At 43.6% G+C, this 21,028-nt stretch overlaps 1 protein-coding gene across 1 annotated transcript; it reads right to left on the bottom strand.

Moving 5' to 3' along the window:
* Positions 1-1,092: 1,092 nt before the first annotated feature.
* Positions 1,093-9,056, bottom strand: LOC311230507 (acidic mammalian chitinase-like; the record flags this gene model as incomplete). Its single annotated transcript, XM_084316800.1, has 11 exons — positions 1,093-1,325; positions 1,445-1,583; positions 2,088-2,204; positions 3,044-3,229; positions 3,897-4,020; positions 5,465-5,589; positions 5,883-6,048; positions 6,163-6,219; positions 7,205-7,409; positions 8,278-8,307; positions 9,032-9,056. The coding sequence occupies 11 exons, from the start codon at positions 9,054-9,056 to the stop codon at positions 1,093-1,095; spliced, it is 1,407 nt and encodes a 468-aa protein (XP_084172926.1).
* Positions 9,057-21,028: the final 11,972 nt, after the last annotated feature.

Here is a 21,028-nt window from a genome sequence, read left to right as displayed (position 1 = left end):
CTGGTTGTTGCTCGCATGTGCCCCCCACTGGTCGGTCTAGGGAGCCCTGAAGTCTATCAGATGCTTCCTCCGAGACATAGGAGACAGGCAGCAGCATCTTTTCACCTGCCAGCACGGACTCTCATTGGTGAGGTGTAACGTGTGGGAGGTCACACTACCTTCACCATCTCCCTCCCTCGCTGTGCAGGCGCCCTGACCAACCTGTAGGAGTCGCTGTTTACAACGACCAGAATACCACCCCACCGGCTTCCCTCCCGCTGACTCTGCCAATTGAGCCAGTATGACGGCCGGCCAAGCCGGAGGCAACGCTGACAGCCGGATTCGATACCAGTGTTGGTGATGAGTGCTTAGTCCGCTGTGCCACCCAGCCGCCCACATGTATATTATATTCTGTAAGCTTTGTTCTACTGCACCTCTGAGATTTTATGTTTTGACTATATTCAGTTTTCTTTTTATCAGTTGTGTCTTATTTGTGTACACTGGCAATGTTTACTACTGTTACGGTCATACATGCATTAACTTATGGGGTGATGATTATAATGAGGATGATGATGTCATTAATGATGATGATGATGATAATGATTGGTGTTGTTAACCACATCTCTGTTCTGCTACAATAAAGAACTTCTTGGTACTTCTTAATCTACGGTGACATTATTGACACTGACTGTAAATATAGCTGATCAATAAAATACGCAGGAGACTCCTTTAAATCATGTATTTATTTGGAAAAGATCTGTGATGATACTTTCTATGGAACTCTAATTACATGGGTCATACCATCATGGTCTTTAGGGATGCACCGATGTGAAAATGTTGGCCATTACCAATAACCAATATTACAGATGTTGATATGATCTGTATACATAAAACAAATTTACATAATAATCGAATTATGTACATACTGGAACAATGTTAGTCATTGTCACATGCAAGTAACATTACCCAAACAAACTCATACAAACACACAATGGCAACTAGACAGAGAAATAATATATGGATATATGGTGCCCACATTACACAGATCCCAGACCAGCTCCTAACTGAAGAAGGCAAGGGGAATCATTCTATAGAACTGGAACCAAGTCCTTTTTAAGCCCAGTTGCAGCACTTGCAGCTGACGTCGAAGACCAGGCCGGCAGCACAGTGCTGGTCGTAGGTCTGTCCCCGGGAGCACTGGTAGAAGTGGTTCTTGTTGGTGAGGTCAGGGTAGAGTCCGTCAGACTTGCCAGCGCAGAAGCCAGTTCCACCACTTCCACCACCACCACCACCACCACCTGGCTGGGTGGGGATGACAACAGGTGGCAGGGGTCGTGCTGTGCAGTCTAGGTGAGACGGAAGAAAAGAGAAGAGATATCAAGAGAGCGAAATGTGTCTGAAGGGCTGTGTGTGTCTCTTATGTGTGTGTGTGTGTGAGTGTGTGTGTAGTATGTGTTTGTCTTACCGCCGCCAATTCCCAGGCCGGTCTTGATGGTGTTGATCAGAGGATATTTCCCCTGGCCACAGAAGGTGCCGCTGAAGTCATCCATGTCCAGACTCCAGACCATGGCTCCTCCAAAACCACTCTTCTTCAGCCAGTCAATCTGTAGAGAGACACAGAGTGGTTAAACTGGGACTGTAGAGACACACAGTGGATAAACTGGGACTGTAGAGACACACAGGGGTTAAACTGGGTCTGTAGAGACACACAGTGGATAAACTGGGACTGTAGAGACACACAGGGGTTAAACTGGGACTGTAGAGACACACAGGGGTTAAACTGGGACTGTAGAGACACAGAGTGGATAAACTGGGACTGTAGAGACACACAGTGGTTAAACTGAGACTGTAGAGAGACACAGAGTGGTTAAACTGAGACTGTAGAGACACACAGTGGTTAAACTGAGACTGCAGAGAGACACAGAGTGGTTAAACTGAGACTGTAGAGAGACACAGAGTGGTTAAACTGAGCCTATATAGTCAGACACAGTGGTTAAACTGAGACTGACATCTCGTGGTGTAAACTGGTCATAAAGCACAGCGACCGAACACAAGATTAGTGATACATGCAAGTTGCAACACATCTGAACAATCGCATATAAACAGACCTTGATGTTGAAACTCTTGATGTTGTCATATCCGACCCAGACCTCACTGGTGAAGGCATAGGGCACCTGCTGAGGGGCGTCCCAGGCCTCAGTGGCTGTCTTCAGGAAGGTGCAGATCTGAGGGGAGGAGGGTAGAGATTTAGGTCTCTTTCTCACTCACACACACACACACACGCACGCACACACGCACGCACACACACACACACACACGCACGCACACACGCACACACACACACACACACACACACACACACACACACACACACACACACACACACACACACACACACACACACACACACACACACACACACACACACACACACACATACACACACACACACACACACACACACACACACACACACACGCACATCAAACAAATACACATATTAACAGTAAAGAAACGTGAGAATGGCTCAATGGGCAGAGCATGGCACTAACACTACCAAGGATAGAGGTTCAATTCCCACTAGGAGTCTGAAGAAGCGTGGTGTGTTTGAAATGTCACTATTCTGTGGTGTGGTATGTACATTCCTCTCAGTGTACAGACTCTATAGTTCCCTGTTGCGCACTCATGCTCGTTCCACCACCTTAAGATCATTGGATGGACACATTTATTTTTGTTTTATAGTCAATTGACCTGTCTCATCCTATCTCACCTCATAGTAGGACAACATGTCTCAAGCCTCATCTTATCTCACCTCATAGTAGGACAACATGTCTCAAGCCTCATCTTATCTCACCTCATAGTAGGACAACATGTCTCAAGCCTCATCTAATCTCACCTCATAGTAGGACAACATGTCTCAAGCCTCATCTTATCTCACCTCATAGTAGGACAACATGTCTCAAGCCTCATCTTATCTCACCTCATAGTAGGACAACATGTCTCAAGCCTCATCTTATCTCACCTCATAGTAGGACAACATGTCTCAAGCCTCATCTTATCTCACCTCATAGTAGGCCAAAAAGCCAGTCTGACGGGTGAAGGGACCGGCAGGTCCAGCTCCATTGTTGGGAGCTCCCACAGCTGTGTTAGAGGAGGAGGCCAGCTTGAAGTTGTGTCCATAGGTGGCCATACCAACCAGCAGCTTCTCAGCTGGGGCACCGTTGCTCTTCCAGTAGTTCATAGCATAGTCCTAAGGAGAGGGAAACAGGGGCTGCTATGAGAAGAATTATCACAAAAAGTAAAAACAAAAACCTGTAAAAAAGCGTTTAATTTACTTTCATTCAGCCATTACTACCACAGCTATATACAATAGGTAATTAACTAAACATTATGTGTAATCTAGCTATTGATTTCCCCACAGAAAGCACAAACAGACATAAGCCCAGTGCTTAGAAGTAGCGCTTTATTAATAATCAAGCATCAAAATATATACAACAGCTGTAGCTACAACCTGCATTGGAACCAAGGCTAAGAGCAACAGGGATGATGAGGAACAAACACCAACAATCACCGCTTGTCACCACTGCTACAAAACAGAGAAAACACTGACTAATCTCAGTGCAGAGACATATCAACACAGTACAATGACAGCGGAACATCACATACACAGTGCACTTTCATATTAACTTGTCATTCAGTGCTATTACAGTGATATTCATTACATCCAGTGATATGGACCTGTTCTCAAACCCCGCTCTCTTTTCTTGATCCTCCGATCACAGCGGTTGCTTGTTCCCGGAGATTGGAGGATCAAGGAAAGAGGGCAGGGTTTGAGATAGGTCAATCAAGTTGCCCTGATTAACAGCATCTGCTAAATGCCTAAAATATTATCATAGTAAATGAATCCTCCAGCTCACCATGTTGAAATAGATGAGGTCTCCCTTGTCGGCGGGGCCTTTGTACAGAGGGCTGTTCTCTCCAACCACGCGTTCCCAAGAGCCGTGGAAGTCGTAGGTCATCACGTGGAAGTAATCCAGCAGGCTGGTGACAACAACACATGGGGATAACTGTCAATGAGGGTTGTGTTCCTCTGCTTAAAGGTAGAATCTGTAATGCCGTCAAACAGTGACCTCTAGACAAAAGAGCCCAGCTTTGGTACTGCACTTTGTTGACATTTTCTTTAGTTTTGGTTTGATGTGTGGATTGGAGTTTAGTAAATTATTATAGTTTGTGTTTCTCCAGACCTCCCTTGGCAGAGCCTGAGGTGTGGCCAGCAGTAGCAACCTCTCCCCCTATCCCAGGGGTCGGCAACCTTTACTATCAAAAGCCATTTTGCCCTCTGCCACGAAATAAAATTCACTTAACACCTTATGGTGTTCTTGTTTTGTTCTTGACTTATTGTTATGTTTCTTCTTGACTTGTTTAAAGAAGACGTGTCCGGCCCATGGGGACATTAACGTGTGTTGTCGGGCCTTACAAATAAATTTGATTTTATTTGAATCTGGAGCGGTAAAACCTATTTACCCTTAAAATGAAGATAACACAGTGTATAACGTTTTATACAGTCGTTAAACTATATATAGACAGGGATTGGAATTTATTTAAAAGCTTATTTCTAGTATGTACCTATTGTTATTTTTCATTTTTATTCTTTTTTTCATTTATCTAAAAAATAATTGCCACCAAATCCATTCCAAATAGGACCCAGTTGGTGTGAAAATATGCAGACAAACATTAAATATCTTTGGAACCGTTTGTGTTCAATTGTATCTGGATCGGGAGATTATCTTCTCTTTGTCAAAATTTAAAGTGTATCTCTCCGTCGCATAAAGGCTGGCTGGCAGTGTAAGGCATAGATTATTGAAATTAGTTTTCTCTAACAAACGCATCTATTTCTATATTTCCTATAATTTCTCTATCTACTCCTGGTTATCTTACTGGGGGTCGGAAACTCCAGTAAGCAGGGACGGAAACTCCAGACGGCAGGGAGAGGTGCCGGCCCGGGGTGTGACGTATATTTTAGTTGATGAAATATTAAACACTTTTTTATTTCAGTGTCACAATATAACCTCGATCTCTAAAATAAGAGGTGTTCCTTTTGAAAATACATTTTAAATAACCGTTATTTATTACCATATTATTATAATTTTTCAAAGCTATGGGAGCCACTGCAAAGGGGCTGAAGAGCCGCAGGTTTCCGACCCCTGCCCTATCCCCACTCAATTCCAACCCACACATCAGACCAAAACAAAACATTTAAACAATGTGTAATACCCAGCTGGGCTCCTTTGTCTAGAGGCTGCTGTTTGATGGCATTACAGATTTTACCTTTAAATCTAAAGTGTATGTCTTTGATAACCGTATGCGTGTGCTTGTGTACGTATTATTTGTATGTGTGTATGTCTGTGTGTGTGTGTTTGTATGGGCATGTGAAAACGTGGGAGTGCATGAGAGCAGGTGCGCGTGTGCACGTCTGTGTACTAACGCTCCGATCTCAGCAATCTGGTATCCAGTCTCAATGGTTCCCTTTCCAGCGGAGACGGCAGCCGTCAGCATCAGACGAGGACGGTTGGTGCTCTTGCCCTCCGCCTCAAAGGCCGTCAGCAGCTCCTACAAGAGGGACAGGAGGAGGCAAGGAGGAGGAGGAGGAGGTATATTGTATGGTTGCATTATATTCAATATATTCATGTGATAGACCTCCTAAGGGTGCTATTATAATAATAATAATAATAATAATAATAATAATAATAATAATAATAATAATAATAATAATAATAATAATAATAATAATAATAATAATAATAATAATAATAATAATAATAATTATTATTATTATAATTATAATAATAATAATTATAACAATATCATATCATATCATATCATATGGATTAAAGCAGACAGACCTGACACAGGACAGTGTAGCGCGCCTTGTCCACAAGTGGGGAACCACGAGACCCGGGGTACTCCCAGTCAATATCCAGACCATCAAACCCGTATTGGCGCAGGAACTTGATCACACTGGTGGTGAAGGTCTGGCGGTTAGCGGCACTGGCCACCATGGCTGTGAACCTGAGGAGAGAGACAATAACAATCAGCATCTTAACTGAGGAGAGAGACAATAACAATCGGCATCTTAACAAGGGACTCAAGGTCCTGGCATCATTGATCCTATTGGATACTCACTTGGCAGTGCCGAAGTTCCATCCTCCAATAGCCAGCAGAGTCTTCAGGTTGGCGTTGCTGAAAGCAGAGGAAAGTGTACTTTGATTTAGCTCCCTCTCCTCATTTTACAGGCATTCATGTACTTTTGTGTCTCTGCCTCTGAGTGTATCCTGCTGGATTCACACTATCACATTCCTGAAAAGTGTTAAACTCGGTACAACAGAAAGCAGTTAGTTTGCGTTATTTTGTCAGTATATATATATATATATATATATATATATATATATATATATATATATATATATATATATATTAAGGCTGTCAAATATATCGCGTTAATATCGCGTTAACTCCCGATTCTATTAAAAATTAATTTTTTTTACTAGACTTCACTCAGGTGTATTATTGATGCTCTCATTGATACTATGTTTGTTTCTGAAGTGTGTGTGTGTGTGTGTGTGTGTGTGTGTGTGTGTGTGTGTGTGTGTGTGTGTGTGTGTGTGTGTGTGTGTGTGTGTGTGTGTGTGTGTGTGTGTGTGTGTGTGTGTGTGTGAGATATAGAGAGAGAGGGGGGTGAGAGAGATGAGGAAGGGGCAAAAGAGAAAAAGAGCTGGAAGAGTGTGTGTGTGAGGGAGAGAGGGGGGTGTGTGATTAATCAGCCCTTGTGTGTGTGAATGTAACAAGTTCCTAACGTTTTCTTTCCCCTATTATTTCATGCACACTTTATTCATTGTTTTAAATTATTATTTTCTTTTAAGTTATCATCACTCTGTTTTGAATTTGATGCAAATTTGCAATGCATGAGGGTCATCCTTTTGTGTTAAATGGCTGCACAAAGCAAGCATTTGTTGACTCGCATGTTGATAAGAGCATTAAAACTTGGAACTTGAAAAAGATCTGTTTAAGGTAAAATTTTTTTTTTTTTTAAATGCGATTAATTTGCGATTAATCGCGAGTTAACTATGGACAATCATGCGATTAATCGAGTTAAATATTTTAATCGTTTGACAGCACTAATATATATATATATATACAGTATGTGCATGTCCATGTATGTACTAACTCTTTCTTGAGGGCCTGGAACTCAGCATAGAGCTTCTCGTCGTTCCACTCGTAGGTCGAGATCTCGTTGTTGTTGTTCATCACGGAGAAGGCATAGATGAGGTGGTCACAGAGACATGGGTCCACGTTGGCGGGGAAGTACTTTCCTGCTCCGGGACGGTACTGTCCCCAGTTGGTGAAGTAGCAGGAGAGCACGTATGATGACCCTGTGGGAGGTGAGGTACAGGTACAGGTACAGGTACAGGTGAAGGTACAAGTACAGGTACAGGTACAGGTACAGGTACATGTAGAGGTTGAGGTACAGGTACAGGTTGGAGGATATTGTGCTATTCTGCCGTTGTCGTGACATTGTGTTTGTTAATAATTCTTTCTGTCTGCATTTAAAGTTTCCAGGTCGTTATGTGCCGAGTGAGTTTCATGATCCTCAGACCCAGGGAACCACTTCAGAACATAGAATATGTATCATTATATATTGTATTTTACTGTATCTTACCTAGCTGTTACATTATATACTGTATTATACTGTATCTTACCTAACTGTTACATTATATACTGTATTATACTGTATCTTACCTAGCTGTTACATTCTATACTGTATCTTACCTAGCTGTTGTATTATATAATGTATCTTACCTAACTGTTACATTATATACTGTATTATACTGTATCTTACCTAGCTGTTACATTATATACTGTATCTGTTACATTATATACTGTATTATACTGTATCTTACCTAGCTGTTACATTATATACTGTATTATACTGTATCTTACCTAACTGTTACATTATATACTGTATTATTCTGTATCTTACCTAGCTGTTACATTATATACTGTATTATACTGTATCTTACCTAGCTTTTACATTATATACTGTATCTTACCTAACTGTTACATTATATACTGTATTATACTGTATCTTACCTAACTGTTACATTATATACTGTATTATACTGTATCTTACCTAGCTTTTACATTATATACTGTATCTTACCTAGCTGTTACATTATATACTGTATTATACTGTATCTTACCTAGCTGTTACATTATATGCTATATTATACTGTATCTTACCGAGCTGCACGTGCAGCAGGAGAGCCAGACCTGCAGAGAGGAAGGGATTGAGAAGGAAAGAGAGACAGAGACAATTAGAAGTAGAATTACATTTGTACACATACCAGGAATTTGTCCTTTGCATTCAACCCATCCTAACTGTATAGGTAGATTCCCAAAAATATACAACAAACGCATTCATTTTGATTGCTCCTATCCTCGCATTTAAACCCAAAAGAGCGACCAAATTCCACCTGTGCATGTCTTCTTTTATATATTTATTCTCAGCGTGAATATATATTTATACTGTATACATATATATATCCACATCTGTCCGTATATACCTGCATATAATAATTTTTACATATCTGTAGATATTATATCTGTACATCACCTACTCTTACTAATTACGCTGCTGACCAGTATGACTTACTAGCTACCATACTGTCTTTATACTTGTATCACTGTACATATTAATACTCAAACTGTACATCTGATTAGCACTATTACTCAGTAGTAGCCTATACTCATTTATATATTTTATACCCAGTTTAACCACCTGTACTATTACACTTTATTGTTACATTTGCACTCTGGTTGGATGCCAAGCCTCTTTTCATTGTACTGTACTTATGCTGTATAATGACAATACATTTTAATCGAATCTAATCTAACTATGTTTAGTTTGAATATCTAAAAAAGAAAATACAATACCTAACAATACCTACATATTTAAAATGCAAAAAGAAGGATGAGAAGCAACTTCTCAACTTACCAACGAAGATGAGGAATTTACCCATGGTGCCTCTCTACAACCATCTGAAGGTCTGCGGCCCCTTATATACTCGCCTGGTCCGTCTCCATATCTGTAGGCCATGTTTGATCTGGCAGATTAAATCCATATAACTCAGCAGTAACCCTGACTCACTTGTATTCCATTGACGTTGTTGAAAGTGCTGATAAACTTGAAATACCCTTTGATAAAGTGTGTCGTTTAATGAAATGAAATTAAATGAAAAATGTACCCATAGCTGCCAGAATTGTACCCTTCCTCCTGACCCGTTGTACAGAACTTGTAAATTACTTGATGTAAACAAGACAAACGTCTTTCTCTGGTCTGCATCCCCTTAACAATTGTATGTATTGAGCCGTACTGTATTGTACCCATTCTGCAATCTGTTATATAAAGTTTTCATTCATTCATTCATTCATTCATTCATTCATTCATTCATTCATTCATTCATTCATTCATTCATTCATTCATTCATTCATTCATTCATTCATTTATTCATTCATTCATTCATTCATTCATTCATTCATTCATTCATTCACTTTGGATAAAAGAGTTGGGTAAATAAATACAGGTAAATGTGAACATACAATCAAAGTAACTTACAAGTTCTGTACAACGGGGCAGGAGGACGGTTACAACTCTGGCAGCTATGGGTACATTTTTCATTTAATTTAATTTCATTAAACTTGAAAGGCAACTGAGGTTTCCCCTCATGTACAGTCACATCGAGTGTACGTACAGAAATAGGCAAAACATTTAATCACACAGCATATAAAATCATAACAATAAGACAACAAGACGAGGCAAAGAGCAAGGATAACAAATCTATTAAAACACATACAACTTGATTGACAAAGTTTGGAGATCAAGGTTTTAAACTCTGCAACAGAGGGGAGAATCTCAAGCTTTAACTTAAGGACTGAGCTAGGAGCCCATCATAGCAAAATTATTGGCACCTTGCATGGTTGCCTCCGCCGTCGGTGTGTGAATGTGTGATTGAATGGGTGAAAGTGAGGAACAGAAATTGTAAAGCGCTTTGGATAAAAGCTGCTATATAAATGCACCATTTACCATTTACCCTACAGCTTTCCCTCCACAGCCTCCATGCGCTCCGAGGGTCAACAGAGCGATAGACGGAGTGGAAGACCGGGAGAGCCCACCTGCCGAACCAAAACCCAACCAGTGAGGAGGTCTCACCCTGTGAGGAGGTCTCATCCTGGCCCCTGTGAGGAGGTCTCACCCTGTGAGGAGGTCTCATCCTGGCCCCTGTGAGGAGGTCTCACCCTGGCCCCTGTGAGGAGGTCTCACCCTGGCCCCTGTGAGGAGGTCTCACCCTGTGAGGAGGTCTCACCCAGTGAGTAGGTCTCACCCTGTGAGGAGGTCTCACCCAGTGAGGAGGTCTCACCCTGTGAGGAGGTCTCATCCTGGCCCCTGTGAGGAGGTCTCACCCTGTGAGGAGGTCTCATCCTGGCCCCTGTGAGGAGGTCTCACCCTGTGAGGAGGTCTCACCCTGGTCCCTGTGAGGAGGTCTCACCCTGGTCCCTGTGAGGAGGTCTCACCCTGGCCCCTGTGAGGAGGAGGTCTCACCCTGGTCCCTGTGAGGAGGTCTCACCCTGGCCCCTGTGAGGAGGTCTCACCCTGTGAGGAGGTCTCACCCTGACCCCTGTGTGCCGTCGGGTTCCCAAGTTTCAAGTTCAAGTTTCTTTATTAGTTGTCATACAAAAATACTTTTATATAAAATGCTTCTTTCTGTTTTACTCCAGAGATTGTGCTAGATAAAAATAGATAAGTATAAAATGACTTGCCTCTCCTGACAGTCTCCCCTCGCATGCACATTGGGCCTCTATACTTACATTGTTTTATTATCATTACTTTCAAATACATTTATGTCCTTCATAAAAACAAGATTTGGTCTTCAAAAAAGTATTTTTCCAATAATGAGTCTTGAAAAAGAGGGGTTGTATTATATTGTACAATATGGTAATATAAATAGTGAAGAGGGTACAACCTAGAATTTAACCCTGTGGCACACCTTTAGTTAGTAAAAATTCAGATTGGGCATAACCACGACTTTACACACTGACGTCTTCCTGACAGATAATATTGGTATGGTATGGTTTATTCTTAATCCATGAGGGGAAACATGGTTTGCCACCAGAGCAATGACAAATACACAAACAATAAACAGTAACATACATTACAAGTTACATAACACAGTAGAAAGAAAAGAGAAGAGAGCCTCACAATACAGAGCTAGCGGTGTTCGTTAAATAATTTAACAGAAGCAGGAACAAAGGATCTTCTCAATCGCTCAATAGAGCATCGAGGCATCAAAAGCTAACTAAACAAGCTTTGCAGAGCATCAAATACATTATACAGAGGATGGCCTTCAAAAGAAAGAATAGAGTTCGGGTTAGTCCTTGTTCACTTGGCTATAGTGATCTCCAAGGAATCGTGGGGAAGGCTCACTGAGCTAGCCTTTTTAATAATTTTGATTATTACATCACACTAATAAAAATACAACAGGGAACTGTACCAATACTTCCAGATACAGGACTGGAACTTGATGTCACTGATTGATTGATTGATTGATTGATTGATTGATTGATTGATTGAAAACTTTATTAACAGATTGCAGAATGGGTACAATACAGTATGGCTCAATACACACAATTGTTAAGGCGATGCAGACCAGAGAAAGACTTTCGTCTTGTTTACATCAGGGTCCCCCATGTTCAATTCATCATAACATATGACATACACGACATATGATAGACAGTACTGCTACATCTATACATTTATGACATACCAGATCTACAAATACAGTACTGTTTGTGGTACAAAAAGAGTCTAGAAAAGAGAGTATATACATTTGACGTAGAAACTGTACATTGGAGGTGGTTGGGTGGTTGGGGTGGGGGGTGGGGGGGTGGTGGGGGGGGGGGGGGGGGGGTGGGGGGGATTTGGGTAGGAGGGGTGGGTGGGGGAAACTGTACAACTGTACAAGCAAAACTGTACATTGGAATATTGACGAAACCATACTTGGTTCCAAGAGGAGGGTCTCGTGTATTCTTGGGTTAGGTAATTTACTGTACATTGGAGGGGGTTGGGTTAGGACATTTACAGGGGCCAGTTTCGAATTGCAGTCTCCCGTAGGTGTTCTTTGAGAGTGGTTTTGAAAGTGGGTAGTGATTCACATTCCTTTACAGCTTTGGGTAGGGCGTTCCACATTGATGTGGCATAATTGCGAAACGTGTTTAGTCCCTTGTTTGAGCCGAATCTGGGTTTAACATGATTTGTGGAGCTCCCTCTGGTGTTCTGATCGTGGTATTCACTGACCTTTGGGAAGTATTTTGACATGTACAGTACATGGGTACAGATGCAGCACTGAAAAATCAAACCTCTTCTGCTGCTGGTCTGCTGCTCCTCTGCCACTATAGAACTAGCACTCAGGTGTTAATTTTCGGGGGCTGGTGGCTGGGTCCCAACGTGAACAAAGGCAGGGTACTTAACTTAAGTGGTTCCCCAGATAATCTTTATATGGGCAGTCTGACTTGGGGTACTGCCCATATATTAGTGTTGCAATGCATGATAAGTAAACAGTGAAAAAAGCGAAGGAATCGGATGGAGCTGGGGCGTTTGGGACAAATACAAATTTAAGATGAAAATCTCCCCAGCCTGTGGGAGGCAGTGGAGGTGTGAAATCTGGCCCGGTCCAGAACAATAGGAGTCACAAAATCACAGCAGGAAAGGCAGGAGAGGAGCAGGAGAGGAGCAGGAGAGGAGTAGCAGATGAGCAGCATCTGGGTCTGCGTTGTGTTTGATGTTAAATGAGAATGTCCCGAGGGGGAGTCGAACAGGGGGCTCCCACGTCCACGGGCGACGACACAGGCAGCTGCACTAAGAAGTGAATTCACTCCTAACTACCGTACCTATGCGTCTGTTAACCCTGTTATGAGGAAGTGAGTTTAACTTACCAGCCCGCACTGCCACAGTCACTCGTCAACACACCTGTTTCCGTGACTGTGGACATACCCACGGGCTTCCCCGTTACACTCACCTCCCTAAACTCAATCCATGAGGGGAAACATGGTTTGCCACCAGAGCAAGGACAAATACACAAACAATAAACAGTAACATACATTACAAGTTACATAACACAGTAGAAAGAAAAGAGAAGAGAGCCTCACAATACAGAGCTAGCGGTGTTCGTTAAATAATTTAACAGAAGCAGGAACAAAGGATCTTCTCAATCGCTCAATAGAGCATCGAGGCATCAAAAGCTAACTAAACAAGCTTTGCAGAGCATCAAATACATTATACAGAGGATGGCCTTCAAAAGAAAGAATAGAGTTCGGGTTAGTCCTTGTTCACTTGGCTATAGTGATCTCCAAGGAATCGTGGGGAAGGCTCACTGAGCTAGCCTTTTTAATAATTTTGATTATTACATCACACTAATAAAAATACAACAGGGAACTGTACCAATACTTCCAGATACAGGACTGGAACTTGATGTCACTGATTGATTGATTGATTGATTGATTGATTGATTGAAAACTTTATTAACAGATTGCAGAATGGGTACAATACAGTATGGCTCAATACACACAATTGTTAAGGCGATGCAGACCAGAGAAAGACTTTCGTCTTGTTTACATCAGGGTCCCCCATGTTCAATTCATCATAACATATGACATACACGACATATGATAGACAGTACTGCTACATCTATACATTTATGACATACCAGATCTACAAATACAGTACTGTTTGTGGTACAAAAAGAGTCTAGAAAAGAGAGTATATACATTTGACGTAGAAACTGTACATTGGAGGTGGTTGGGTGGTTGGGGTGGGGGGTGGGGGGGTGGTGGGGGGGGGGGGGGGGGGGGGGATTTGGGTAGGAGGGGTGGGTGGGGGAAAATGTACAACTGTACAAGCAAAACTGTACATTGGAATATTGACGAAACCATACTTGGTTCCAAGAGGAGGGTCTCGTGTATTCTTGGGTTAGGTAATTTACTGTACATTGGAGGGGGTTGGGTTAGGACATTTACAGGGGCCAGTTTCGAATTGCAGTCTCCCGTAGGTGTTCTTTGAGAGTGGTTTTGAAAGTGGGTAGTGATTCACATTCCTTTACAGCTTTGGGTAGGGCGTTCCACATTGATGTGGCATAATTGCGAAACGTGTTTAGTCCCTTGTTTGAGCCGAATCTGGGTTTAACATGATTTGTGGAGCTCCCTCTGGTGTTCTGATCGTGGTATTCACTGACCTTTGGGAAGTATTTTGACATGTACAGTACATGGGTACAGATGCAGCACTGAAAAATCAAACCTCTTCTGCTGCTGGTCTGCTGCTCCTCTGCCACTATAGAACTAGCACTCAGGTGTTAATTTTCGGGGGCTGGTGGCTGGGTCCCAACGTGAACAAAGGCAGGGTACTTAACTTAAGTGGTTCCCCAGATAATCTTTATATGGGCAGTCTGACTTGGGGTACTGCCCATATATTAGTGTTGCAATGCATGATAAGTAAACAGTGAAAAAAGCGAAGGAATCGGATGGAGCTGGGGCGTTTGGGACAAATACAAATTTAAGATGAAAATCTCCCCAGCCTGTGGGAGGCAGTGGAGGTGTGAAATCTGGCCCGGTCCAGAACAATAGGAGTCACAAAATCACAGCAGGAAAGGCAGGAGAGGAGCAGGAGAGGAGCAGGAGAGGAGTAGCAGATGAGCAGCATGTAGTGTATCTTGTAAACCAGGCCCATTGCAAGTTGCTGTACTCTGTCGTCTACTCTAAGCCATCCTAGGTTGTCAAAGTGGGCAGGGGTGAGGTGGGTTCTAGGAGTAAGGTCAAGCAGTAGTCTGACCAGTTTGTTTTGAGATGTTTGTAATTTTGTTGTTAAGGCTCAATATAGAAACCATGCCTCTTGACCACATTATTGTCGCCCTATAGCCGAATTCTGTTAACAGGTTATGGGCCCAGATAACGCCGGGGTGAAATAATAAGGGTACTGTAGCAAGCTTAGCTAAAGTATAGGCTAGGTTAGCGCCAGGAGCACCGCGTGGCTAGACGCTTGGCCAACAAGAGCTAGAGCTAAGCCTGCCACCAACGAAGAGGATGGAAAACAAGGGAAGGGGCAAATGGCCATCATTCAATGGAAAAGCAGAGGACTATGAGCTCTGGGAAGAGCGCATGCTATGCTGCATGCACGGTGCGGGGCTGAAGGAGACGATCCTGGCAGCCCCCATGGGAGAACTGACGGCGGACGACCAGCGTAACACAGACGAGTACTGTGAGTTAGCGCCGCTGCTCGACGACACCAGCCTGGGGCTGATATTCCGCGACACTAAAGACAGAGGCCGAGAAAGCCTGGAGGTGTTGAGAGAGCATTACATCGGGCGAGGAAGACCCAGAGTCGTGGCCCTCTATATAGCACTAACGGCAGGGGCGTAACTTACGGGGGGGGGTCCCCGGAAAATGTCCCCCGCATGATTTCAGATGTTTTTCCCCCCAAACCGCGGCAACTGCGCGGCCAGCACTGTGACTCGCTACTACACAGTACTCGTCTTTGCATATTGGCTGCTCGGGTGTCGGGTGATGGTCGTCAGCCGAGCCGAGGTGTGTGTTCAATACGTCATGATGACGCGTCGTCATCACATACACCACGCTGCCTATACACGCGTCCTACCTGGCTGCATGCAACCTGGCTGGAGTGGCTGCATGCAACAACAACGAGGATGGCACCGTCGCCAAAGAGGAGAAAGCTACAGCAAAGCAAACTAAGTTTTGCTAAACTGTCGCCGGCGCCTAGAGCTAAACCAGCAGCAGTGACGACTCCACCACGAAACAGGAAGGCAACGGCAAGTAACAGCATTTTAGCAGATTTTCAACTCTTCCAAATCGACCAACACGGCGCCGTACAGATAGTGCGCTGTATAGGCCTAATGTATTTGTCCAGATTGACTAAGCTAGCTAGGCTATTTATTTTGCCTGTTTGTTTCTCTTGAAAATAATCGTGGTCCATCAGCAAGACATAATCATGTTATTATACAAATAACATGTACAAACTCATTGCAATCATCCTGACTAATAATGATGAATTGAAAATGGGGGACCCTGATGTAAACAAGACGAAAGTCTTTCTCTGGTCTGCATCCCCTTAACAATTGTGTGTATTGAGCCGTACTGTATTGTACCCATTCTGCAATCTGTTAATACAATTTCCAATCAATCAATCAATAATGGGAATGGAACACTGGTGCATTAATGTTTTATTAATGTACGCTGGTCCCCCTTGATCAAATAAATAAAGTAAACCTAAACCTAATGTGTTCTAATGGTGTCTCTCTCTCTTTTTTTTGTTTATTCTGCAGGTGTTGGCAAATACACCTGCTAAAAGCACACAAACAGTGCCCGTAGAGGTAGATGCACAGCAGCGCACACTATCGCCACCACTGAATGACAGAAATTATGTAAGTAACATAACAATAATGTCTTAACAAAATACATATTTGACTGTGACCAAATATGTCACAGTCAATCACACACATAATATTTTATTTTTATTTTTTTAAAGCTCCGGGGCTCTAGGGGGCCGGGCCAAATGTGGAGGCAGGCCGTAGTTTGGGGACCACTGTTTTAGAGGCTGTGTTGAGACATCCATAGAAGAGATTAGTTTCCGTTCAGGGACTCTATTTAATCATAAAATGAATGTAGTTACTCAAGTCTGTGATTTTCTTTTTTAAGTGCCCATCCCTAAACCCTGTGCAATGTGCATGTGTGACGGATCATACTGGGTCTGCGTTGTGTTTGATGTTAAATGAGAATGTCCCGAGGGGGAGTCGAACAGGGGGCTCCCACGTCCACGGGCGACGACACAGGCAGCTGCACTAAGAAGTGAATTCACTCCTAACTACCGTACCTATGCGTCTGTTAACCCTGTTATGAGGAAGTGAGTTTAACTTACCAGCCCGCACTGCCACAGTCACTCGTCAACACACCTGTTTCCGTGACTGTGGACATACCCACGGGCTTCCCCGTTACACTCACCTCCCTAAACTCACGCCCCTCAGGACATCCGGGTCACTGGGCACCACTGTGACGGATCATACTGGGTCTGCGTTGTGTTTGATGTTAAATGAGAATGTCCCGAGGGGGAGTCGAACAGGGGGCTCCCGCATCCGCGGGCGACGACACAGGCCGCTGCACTAAGAAGTGAATTCACTCCTAACTACCGTACCTATGCGTCTGTTAACCCTGTTATGAGGAAGTGAGTTTAACTTACCAGCCCGCACTGCCACAGTCACTCGTCAACACACCTGTTTCCGTGACTGTGGACATACCCACGGGCTTCCCCGTTACACATGCTGCCACCCAGCAGACTGTTGTAGGTCCCCAGGTGCACAGGGAGCCCTCTCCACCCATCCCCGCCCTGCAGAGCAGACATGGCGCGCCCCACTACACCCCGACACCCCCCATCGTGGACAGCCGACGCTCCACTGCCCCGCTGTCTGTGAGTCTCACACAATGACCTGCTGTCTGAGTCTCACACACACACACACACACACACTGACCTGCTGTCTGAGTCTCACACACTGACCTGCTGTCTGAGTCACACACACTGACCTGCTGTCTGAGTCACACACACTGACCTGCTGTCTGAGTCTCACACACACTGACCTGCTGTCTGAGTCTCACACACTGACCTGCTCTCTGAGTCTCACACACACTGACCTGCTGTCTGAGTCTCACACACTGACCTGCTGTCTGAGTCTCACACACTGACCTGCTCTCTGAGTCTCACACACACACTGACCTTCTGTCTGAGTCTCACACACTGACCTGCTGTCTGAGTCTCACACACTGACCTGCTCTCTGAGTCTCACACACTGACCTGCTCTCTGAGTCTCACACACTGACCTGCTCTCTGAGTCTCACACACTGACCTGCTGTCTGAGTCTCACACACTGACCTGCTGTCTGAGTCTCACACACTGACCTGCTCTCTGAGTCTCACACACTGACCTGCTCTCTGAGTCTCACACACTGACCTGCTGTCTGAGTCTCACACACTGACCTGCTCTCTGAGTCTCACACACTGACCTGCTGTCTGAGTCGCACACACTGACCTGCTCTCTGAGTCTCACACACTGACCAGACTCACACTGACCTGCTCTCTGAGTCTCACACACTGACCTGCTCTCTGAGTCTCACACACACTGACCTGCTGTCTGAGTCTCACACACTGACCTGCTGTCTGTGTGATGGGTTGCATTCCATTCCTAAATGCCTGTTTACAAAGTCCATCAGCAAGACATTTTATTGTTTTAATTCAATGTTATTCACTGACTGATTAATCTTGTACTGACAAAAATGCAGATAATACATTCTTCTGCTATAATAACAAGCCTGTTAGCCTGATAGCCTACGCTGTCCCCCTTGATCAAATAAAGTAAACCTAAACCTAATGTGTTCTAATGGTGTCTCTCTCCTTTTTTTTTGTTTATTCTGCAGGTGGATATACAGCAGATAACTGAGCCATATCAGCCCAATCCAAAAGAAATACCAGGTCAAAAACTGGCAAACAAAACGCTACGTTTCCAAGAGAAATGGTTTAAAGTATTTTCTTGGATTCACTACAGTCATACACACAGTGGAGTCCTGTGCTTTTATTGTGCAAACGCATTTCAACGTGAGAAGTCTACCCTGGCGAAAAACAGTGATCCAGCATTTGTTTCTGCTGGATTCAGAAACTGGAAAAAGGCTGTGGAGAGATTTACAGATCATACAAACAGCAAGTCTCATAAGCTTGCAGTTACTACACATTGTCAGAAACCCAGTCCTATTAATTCTCAGCTTTCTAGTGCGTTGGCAGCATCACAGCAAAAAGCCATGTCATGCTTGAAGAAGATAATGAGCAGTGTGCAATTCCTGGGCAGACAAGGTCTGGCTCTCAGAGGCCATGAATCAGATCAAGGAAATCTTTCTCAGTTACTCAGGATGAGATCAGATGATGACTCCAAGTTGTTCGAGTGGCTTAATTCACGTGCTCAAGATTACACAAGCCCCAAAATCCAAAATGAAATGTTGAACATAATGGCAAAATCCATCATTAGAGATATAGCCACTGAAATCAGAGCACAACCACAGTTGCAATACTCCATCATTATTGATGGAACACAGGACATCATTGGGACTGAACAGGAATCAATCTGTCTTCGCTATGTTGACCACAACCTTATTCCTCATGAAGAATTTGTTGGTTTATTGACCACAACCTTATTCCTCATGAAGAATTTGTTGGTTTATATGAAGTTGAGCTCACAACTGGACAAAACCTAGCAAATGTAGCCAAAGATGTGCTGCTTCGTCTCGGTTTGTCTCTTGATGGGCTCCGGGGACAGACATATGATGGAGCAGCAAACATGTCCGGAAAATATTCTGGTGCACAAGCCTATATTTCACAAGCACAGCCACTGGCTCTGTACGTACACTGTGGTCCTCACTGTGTTAATTTGATAACACAGGCAACTTGCACAGCTTCATCTGTAGTCCGTGATGCTCTGCAATGGGTCCATGAATTGGGGCGTCTGTTTGGACTTTCAGGCAAGTTCAAGAACATCTTCAGCAACATTGCCACATCATCACATGGATCCTTCACCACACTGAAGCCAATGTGTCCTACACGGTGGACTGTGCGAGTCGCAGCAGTGCATACAGTCCTCAATCAGTATGCGGCAGTGTTACTCAGCTTGGAAGAGATGGCTTCAACTAGCTCTGAATCAGCTACAAAGGCAAATGGTCTGCTTGACAGATTCCAGAAAGGAAACACAGTTCTGGGACTCCATCTTGCTTTGGAGGTTCTTGCGGAAATGGAATGCCTCAACAAATCCTTGCAAAGGCGAACCACCACAATCACAGGGATGCAGGCTGCAGTAGAGTGTGTCAAGACAGCTCTCCACAAGAAACGAACAGAGGAAAGATTCCAACAGGTATATGTCACAAATGTAACAGTACTATATATGTATGTCCCTATCCTATGTCATAAATGTCATTAAGAATTGAAAAAGGGGGACCCTGATGTAAACAAGACGAAAGTCTTTCTCTGGTCTGCATCCCCTTAACAATTGTGTGTATTGAGCTGTACTGTATTGTACCCATTCTGCAATCTGTTAAATAAAGTTTTCATTCATTCACAGATATTTGACAACACAGCAAAGCTGGTCACCTCACTAAACATCGATCCGATGGAAATGCCTCGTATCCGCAACACTCCAAAACGTCTAACTGGTGACGCTGCAGCACATGTCCCAGCAACTTCTGTGGACTTCTTCAGAGGGGAGTTCTTCAAAATACTGGACACAGCAGATCTGCAATTCCGAGAGCGGTTTAATCAAAGAAGCTTTGAAGTGCTTCAGAAGTTGGAGGGTGTGCTTATTAGGGGAGAAAGTGATGACATTGTGGACAAGTATCCAGAGATGAACAGGAGGATGCTGGATGTTCAGCTAGCCATGTTCAAAGCAAATAACACCTATGCATCAAGCACAGAAGCTGCAGACATCCTGAGAGGCATGTTGCCTGAAGTCAGAGGTCTTTTTGATCAGGTGGAGGTCCTTGTGAGGCTGTTGCTGGTTGTTCCCTCATCCTCTGCTGAAGCTGAGAGGAGTTTCAGCGGACTCCGGAGGTTGAAGACCTGGCTTTGCAACTCCATGAAGCAGAAAAGGTTGAACAGTGTGGCAGTTTGTCATATACATCAAGAAAGGGTTGATGCCTTTGACATGAGAGCACTCTGTGAGGAATTCATCTCTGGCCATGATCGGAGACAACATGTCTTTGGAAGCATTGGATGACTGGTCGATCTTTGAGACTTTCCCTGTAGATCTTTCCCTGAAAAAAAAATGTAATTTTTTTTTTTTATCTTTCCCTTAGTTCTACTTTTGTTTTGCTGTGAAAAGTGATGCTGCATAAGATTACTGCACTTT

Source organism: Notolepis coatsorum (assembly GCF_963971535.1).
Source record: "Notolepis coatsorum genome assembly, chromosome: 6".
NCBI lineage: Eukaryota > Metazoa > Chordata > Actinopteri > Aulopiformes > Paralepididae > Notolepis > Notolepis coatsorum.
Note: the sequence above shows the minus strand (reverse complement) of the source record. Positions and strands in the feature narration are given on the sequence as shown.